We start from the raw sequence: 8,080 nt of genomic DNA, 5'->3' as shown, positions 1-8,080 counted from the left end.
GAAGGAAGGAAAGAAGGAAGGAAGGAAGGCAGGCAGGCAGGCAGGCAAAGAAAGATTAAAAAATAATGTACTCATTACCTTACTCATCTAACTGTAACCCTCTGTACATCACCTTTACAAAAAAAAAAAAGAGTCTGACAGACTTTCCTGCTCAGGCTGGCTTTGAACCACAATCCTAAAATCTCAGCCTCCTGAATAGACAGGATTATAGGTATGAGCCACTGCACCTAGCTAATTTTTATTTATTTTTTGCCAGTCAAGAGGCTTGAACTCAGGGCGCGGACAGTGTTCCTGAGCTTCTTTTGTTCATGGCTAGCACTCTACCACTTGAGCCACAGTGCCACTTCCAGCTTTTTCTGTTTATGTGGTACTGAGGAATTGAACCCAGGGTTTATTGCATGTGAGGCATGCACTCTTACCACTGAGCCATATTCCCAGCCCCTAATTTTTTATGTTTTTTAAGACAAGCTTTCCCTATGTAGTGCAGGAGGGCCTCAAATTCATAATCCTGCCTCAGCCTCCTGTAATCCTACTAAGATTATAGGTATGTACCACTATACACAGTAAGGCACCAGTTTTTACTGACAACTCTTATTTATATCTTTTCACAATAAGAAAACTGTTTATGAGAGACAACAAGGTAACAAATATATAAAATACATGCCATAAAAAGATGGTAAAGAAAAAGAACAGCCTCTACAGATAGCTGATCCTCCCCTCAGTTTTCTGTATCTTACATACAGAAAACAAAGTGAAAAGCCTAAAGTGGAGCTATAGCTCAAGTACTAGAGTGCTAGCCTTAAGCAAAAAAGCTCAGAAACAGTGCCTAGGTCCTGAATTCAAGGCCCATGGCCAGCACACAAGTGAACACATATCCGCACACATACACACACACCAAACAAACAAAAAAACCCACACAGACAAACAAATGCTCTGGACACCTGAGAAGACTGAATCTTTTACAAATGGAGAATTGTACACAGAGAAATTAACTACTTGAAAAGAAGATCATGAATTGAATCCAATTTAGACAATTTCCTTTTCATCATTTTCTCTTAATTAAGGAGTTTTAACAAATGGAATAAAAGACTTACCTCATTCCCTGACCATCTCTTGTCCCCACTGTCCACACTATTAAAACCAGAATCAAGGGCTCCATAGGGACGACTGGAATACAGTTCTTCATGGCTGTTCAAAATAAACTTCAGCATTTAATATTTTAAAAATTTACACTTGAAATAAACAATACAATTTTACTACTAAATGTTCCATGACAGACACTTAATCATTAGTACCACAACTGACAAAAAAAAACCCAAAAATAATAACTAAAAAAAAAAGATCCTAAAGTGAAGCTAGACACTGGTGGCTCACACCTATAATCCTAACTATTCAGAATGCTGAGATCTGAGGATCACAGTTTGAAGCCAGCACAGGCAGGAAAGTCTGTGAGACTTTTTTCTCCAATGATCCATCAGGAAAAAAAAAAGGAAGTGGTGCTGTGGCTCCAAGTGGAACAGCATTAGCCTTGAGAGAAAAAAGCTCAGGGATAGTACCCAGTCCCTGAGTTCAAGCCCCATCACAACAAAAGAAAATATCCTGAAGTGATGCTAACAAGTCAACAAATGCCACCTGTTCACTCTCCGAAGGGGAGGCCAAAGGTCCTAAAGTCTGAATGACTTGCCATGAGTCACAAGGGTTGTTATAGGAGAGCTAGAATTCAAGTCACTCTGACCACTGGTTTTCCACTGGGGGCTTGTCAGGTACACTGGCAATGTCTGGAGACATTTGTCACACCAGCAGGTACCACATACCTTGTGGGTGTAGTTTTACAATGTAGTATATAACACCTCACAACAAAGAATAATCTGGTGCAAAATGTTATTAGTGTCAAGCCTGATATAACTTAGAAGTATATATACCTTGTCAATCTATCTCATCAATTTTGCATTTAATACAAGCATACTGAGGAAAGAAGTGTTTTAAATAATTTCCCTTCAGCCAAACGTACAGGTATATTTAATGATTGTTTATTTAAATTCCTGTGTGATGGAATATGATGGATAGTAATATAGAACATACTCACCAGGAGCCAAAACCCAAGGGTCTCCTATCATAATCTGGGAGGTCTGGAGCAATCTTACAAGCTTGTATGTTTAAGTATTTAAATATGTGGATTTTGCCTTTGATACATATCTAAATAAGATAACACATAATGCAAACAAATTATTATTCATCTGAACTGTTTTATCATGACAAATTTTAGTGTAATATAAATTGGGAGAAGACATTTCTAACCATACATAGTATAAGGTTAAAAAACAAGGCCCTGAGTTCAAATCCTAGCAGTTTCAAAAACAGAAATGACCAACCACAAGCTAATTACACAATTTAGTTCAATGTCATTTTAAGTATTTAACTAGTACAGCATAACTACAGTTTTTTTGTTTTCTAGGCATTGATAAGATTCAGTTACATAGAAATAATTGGTGATTACAAATACTATTAGAACACTCAGGAAATTTACCTACTTATTATAATTATTCAATCAGGAATTTAAAGACTTCTATCAAATAGAAGCCTTTTTTTTTTTTTTTTTTTTGCTTGTTGTGGGGCTTGAACTCTGGGCCTGGGAGCTCCCCCTCAGCTCTTCAGCTCAAGGCTAGCGCCCTACCACTTGAGTCACAGAACCACTTCTGGCTTTTTTCTGCTTATGTGGTGCTGAGAAATTGAACCCTGAGGCAGGGCTTCATGCAAGCGAGGCAAGCATTCTACCACTGAGCTCACTTCCCAGCCCATGACAACTTTTAATTTTAAAAATATAATGATCATGTATAATTGTGCTTTCTTTTTGAGCAATTTATAGTTTGCTACGTAGCCCAGGCTGACCTTGAACTCACAACTCTCCTAACTTAGTCATAATTATGCTTTTCTTTCCGTTTTTTTTTTTTTAAGTTGTTGGTCTTGGGGCTTGAATTCAGGGCCTTGGCACTGTCCCTGAGCTCTTTTGCTGAAGGCTAGCACTCTACACTCTACCACTCAAACTGCACTCCACATCCCACAATTATATTTTTGATCCTGCTTTCTATGAGAGAACAGAAAATTATGAATTGTTATAGATTATATATATATATATATATTTCTATTACTATCTATCCTAGAAATAAAAAAATAAATTCTTTAAGTTAGTAAAATTTGCTCTGATCTGAAACTAAAAATGTCCTTCATAGGGTCATATATTAAATCTCTGGTTACCAACTGATAGGCTAATCTATTGATGAACTCATTGTTCTAGAGACTATTAGGAGTTATGTCTGATTGGAAGATATAGGTCAGCCTAGGCTGACTTTAAACTGCGGCCCTCAGATCTCAGTCTCCTGAGTAGCTAGGATTACAGGCATGAGCCACTGACACCCAGCTACAAATCTACTTTCTAACAACACAGTTTCTGTCTTTTCTAGAATTTCATGTTAGTGGAACCTTAACAGTATGTAGCATTTTGTTTCTGGTTTCTTTTCCTTAGCAAACTAATTTTGAGGTACATTGATTTATTTTTTTATTGTGAAAATACTGTACAGAGGGGTTACAATTACATGGGCAAGATAATGAGTACATTTCTTATGAAGCATTGTAGCCTCCTCCTTTGTTTCCCCTTCCCATCCTCCCTCTGTCCCCCACATCCAATCCTCCCTGCTCCCCTCCCCCCCCACCAAAGCTGTAAAGTTCGTTTTCTACATAGGGACTTGTACATCTCATTGTTGCAATGGGTCTACATGAGAGATACATTGATTTTGCATTTTAAAACTGGGCAGAAGAGGGCTGGGAAGGCGGCTCAGTGGTAGAGCGTTTGCCTTGCATGCATGAGGCCCTGGGTTTGATTCCTCAGCACCACATAAGCAAAAACAAAAAAGCCGGAAGTGGCGCTGTGGCTCAAGTGGTAGAGCGCTAGCCTTGAGCTGAAGAGCTGAGGGACAGCGCCCATGCCCAGAGTTCAGGCCCCACGACTGGACCCCCCCCGCAAAAAAAGAAAACAGACCAGCAGTTTTATTGTTCTTGTTTTAGTTTTGTTTTGTCTTTAGATAAATGTACACAATATCATATAAACCATTCATTCTACTCTTAAATATTTACTTAAAATACTAAAAGCTAAAAGAAAAAAAGCTCGTAGTTTGAGCTTACTTGTGGTGGTCTTGTGATGAGAAAGACCATATACTATTAAGTATATGCATACCACCTGGTAGCCAGAATGTAAAATGACGGAGAGGAAAAGTCAAGGGACATGCTTCCTTCAGAAGCAAGCTTTTAGGTTGACTTCTTTCAGGTATTTGTCACTGACAAAATATCAACTAATACAAAACCCTTCTACAGTTAGGAAATTTACATACAAAATTTTACAGCTGCCATAAAGTTTATCAGCAGCTTATATAACATTTTTAGTGAACTGCAGAGTTAAAATGACCTATAGAGAAAATTATAGGTTGGCAAACACTTAAATGATAGGATAGCTATTATCTATTTGTAAAGTTATATCATAATTACTTTGCTACTGATTTCATTCAGTCACTGACAAACAAATGAACAAAGTGGCTAACTAACAAAGTGATTAGAAAACAGGAAGGCAATCCCCTCCCCCCGAAAAAGCCAACAGTGTTAACAAAAATGCATTGATAATCTTTAGTTTGGAAAGCTATTTTATTTGTATCTAGCATTTATGTGCTCTATATTCAACTTTTTCTAGAAGAAATTTAAGAAGGAAATTAACTCATTTTATTAGAAAATAAACTGGAATTTTTTCTTCTAGTCTTGGGGCTTGAAATCAGGGCCTTAAAGAAGAATGCTTGATTTAACTTCCACTCTGAGCTAGTGCTTGGTCACTTGATCCACTATTGCTGGCTTTTTGTTAGTTAATTGGAGATAAGTATCTTTCAGATTCTTCTGTTGGCTTTGAATCGCAATCTTCAGATCTCAGCCTTCTGAGTATCTAGGATTACAAGGCATAAGCCACAGCAGCTGATCAGCTCTTCATTCTTTTTTTTTTTTTTTTTGCCAGTCCTGAGCACTACCCCTGAGCCTCTTTTGCTCAAGGCTAGCACTCTACCATGGCCATGGTGCCACTTCTGGATTTTTCTGTTTATGTAGTAAATGAAGAATCGAATCCAGGGCATCATGCATGCTAGACAAGCACTCTACCACTAAGTCTCATTCCCAGTCAAATTCTCGTTTTTTCTTGGCTGGTACTGGGGCTTGAACTCAGGGCCTCAGCACTGTCTCTGAGCCTCTTAGTGCTCAAGGTTTGCATGTTATCACTTTCTATGAGACTATACTTTCTGTGAGACTATTATCTCCAATAAACTACTCAGAAAAAGCCAGAAGTGGTGCTGTGGCTCAAATGGTAGAATGCTAGCCTTGAGCACAAAGAAGCTCAGGGACAGCACCCAGATCCTGAGTTCAAGCCTCGGGACTGGCACACACACAAACACACACACACACACACACACACATACACACACACACGCACACGCACACGCACACGCACGTATGCACGCACACAAAGGTAAATTAGAAAAATGAAAGCACTTTTGAACACATCACCTTATCATCTTTCTTCAACAACATTTACTCAAAGGTTTTAAAAGAATACATATTTAAAAAACTTAATTTCAACAGAAAGATAAATGAACATAACTAAATGTCACTCTATGGTTTACCTGTGCAGGAGGTGACTGCAGTGGGTTGTTATCTAGGGTGATCACTTGTAGGTGCCTGAGGTTCCTATAACAAACAGGAATGGCTACAATTTTATTGCATGAGAAGTCTAACCGTATCAAAGGCAATTCTGCCAGCTCTGCATGGAGGAAAAAGACAAATGAACAATTAATGATTTGTGTGTGTGTGTGTGTGTGTGTGTGTGTGTGTTTGTCCTTCTTACCTTCAGGCAAACGTACTAAATGATTTCTTCTTACATTAAGATCTCTCAAGGCTTCCAGATTACCGATTTGGGAAGGTATAGTTTGGATTTCATTGCAACTCACATCCTGTTTCAAAAGGATAAAAGTATACATTGTTCAAATGCCAGTACTGACAAAAAAATGGGGGAATATAGCTCAATGGTAAAGTGCTTCCTTGCATTTCAAAAGCCTGGGCTCAAGTGTCAGAATTAAAAAATGTGAATAGTAGGCCTAGAATCTCAGATCAAATGAAGATGTTGATAAATGGCAAAATATAAAAAGTATATGTTTATATTATTCTAATCAAAGAAACAAGAGTCAAAATTATAGAGTAACTTGAAATTAAAATTTCCCATTTTCGCCAGGCACCAGTGGCTCACACCTGTAATCCTAGCTACTCAGGAGGCTGAGATCTGATGATCACGGTTCAAATCCAGCCCCGGCAGGGAACTCTGTAGATTCTTATTTCCAACAAACCACTAGAAAACCAGAAGTGGTAATGTGGCTCAAGCGAAAGAGCACTCGCCTTTAGCTAAAGAGCTGAGGGATAGCGCTCAAGCAAGCCCAGAGTTCAAGCCCCACGACTGACAAAAAAATGAAAATAAAAATTCCATTTTCAAGTCAGGTGCTGGTGGTTTAGCTACTCAGGAGGCTGAGATCTGAAGATCATAGTTCAAAGCCATCACAGGCAGCAAAGTTTGTCAGATACTGATTTCCAATTAACCAGCAAAAAGCCAGAAGTGGAATGTGGTTCAAGTGGAAGAGCATTATCCTTGAGGGAAGAAACTAAACAACAGTGTCTAGTCTCTGAGTTCAAGCCCACAGTCCTGGCAAAAAAATCCAACCAACCAACCAACCTACCACAACAAATGCCTATTTATTTTTAAATACCACTTAAAAAAGTATAAAATAAAAATGAACAGGTGACAATTATACTTATTATTCTAATCACATTGAATGTGGGGAAATAATAAAGTATACAACTCAAAAGCTGTTAAAAACAAACTCACTGGGTATTGGTGGTACATGCCTATATTCCTAGCTACTCAGGAGGCTGAGATCTGAGGATCTTAGTTTGAAGTGAGCCACAGCAGGGAAGTCTGTGAGATTCTTATCTTCAATAAACTACCAAAAAGCCAGAAGTGGAATTGAGCAAAAGATGCTCAAGGACAATGCCCATGCCCTGATTTCAAGCTTTAGAACTGGCACCATAAAACAACAACAACAACAAAAATCCTCCAAATCCTGCTCTATTAGCATTGTATCAATCTTATTCTTACATGCTTAGGTTAGATTTCTAGTAACTGATTAACTGCTTAATTTGCAAGGATCTGAAAAGACTAGCTACAGGTATCATGAATAATAAATCCTTGGTTCCATAATTCTGGGACCAGCCAGGATAGTTTGTAAACCCCTAATCACATACAACAGAGGGAAGCTGCTTAGACTATAAAAGCTCCAAGTTATATACATTTACTATTCCTTCAATATGAGTAAACAATACATTTGCTGACTTATCCAAAACTTTAATAAATATCAGGCATTATTTTTTAATTTTGCCAAAATATTCTGAGGAAATTATACAATTACTTTTCCTACTAGTTAAAGTAGAACTAGAAATTAGGCTTGAAAGAAGCTTGGAAAGGCAGAAGGATTATATCTGAGCTTAAGGATCATGACAATTTATAATTTATCTGACAGGAAAATATATATGCTCAAAGATAGCAGTTTTCTTTTTGTTAGAAATGGAGGGGAGAAAGAGACAATATGAACATTGCAGAAAGACCATCAGTGAATCAGAGAAATTTTATTCTGTCCTAAGTCCCCTTTGTGGCTGAGAGTATCAACCTCTTTTTGTAGAAAACTAAAAGCAGCTACTGAAATGTATCTATCCTTCAAATATTCAGGCTTGACTAAATAGAAAAAAGATACCTGAAATAATTTGGAGATAAGCATTTTAATTAGAGTATGATTTATGACCTTATGACCCAAACTCTGAAGATACGTCAACAATCATATATTTTGGAATTCATTTGCTAGGTCTAATTGACTCTAAATAATACTTTAGACTCTATACTTTATTTATTTATTTATTTTGGGTCCGGTCGCGGGGCCTGAACTCTGGGTCTGGG

General features: G+C 37.8%; 1 protein-coding gene across 2 annotated transcripts in view; it reads right to left on the bottom strand.

Annotated features, from left to right (window-relative positions):
* Lrch3 (leucine-rich repeats and calponin homology (CH) domain containing 3) overlaps nt 1–8,080 on the bottom strand; it is a 121,672-nt gene that overhangs the window by 70,119 nt on the left and 43,473 nt on the right. For both annotated transcript variants that reach the window (XM_013019419.1, XM_013019420.1), the window contains exons 4-7: nt 5,930–6,035; nt 5,709–5,845; nt 2,087–2,196; nt 1,095–1,188 (exon numbers count right to left, since the gene is read on the bottom strand). In XM_013019419.1, coding sequence (XP_012874873.1) covers nt 1,095–1,188; nt 2,087–2,196; nt 5,709–5,845; nt 5,930–6,035 — 447 coding nt within the window. The remainder of the gene's footprint in view (nt 1–1,094; nt 1,189–2,086; nt 2,197–5,708; nt 5,846–5,929; nt 6,036–8,080) is intronic.

The sequence above is a fragment of the Dipodomys ordii genome, unplaced genomic scaffold (assembly GCF_000151885.1).
Source record: "Dipodomys ordii isolate 6190 unplaced genomic scaffold, Dord_2.0 Scaffold45, whole genome shotgun sequence".
Lineage (NCBI taxonomy): Eukaryota > Metazoa > Chordata > Mammalia > Rodentia > Heteromyidae > Dipodomys > Dipodomys ordii.
Note: the sequence above shows the minus strand (reverse complement) of the source record. Positions and strands in the feature narration are given on the sequence as shown.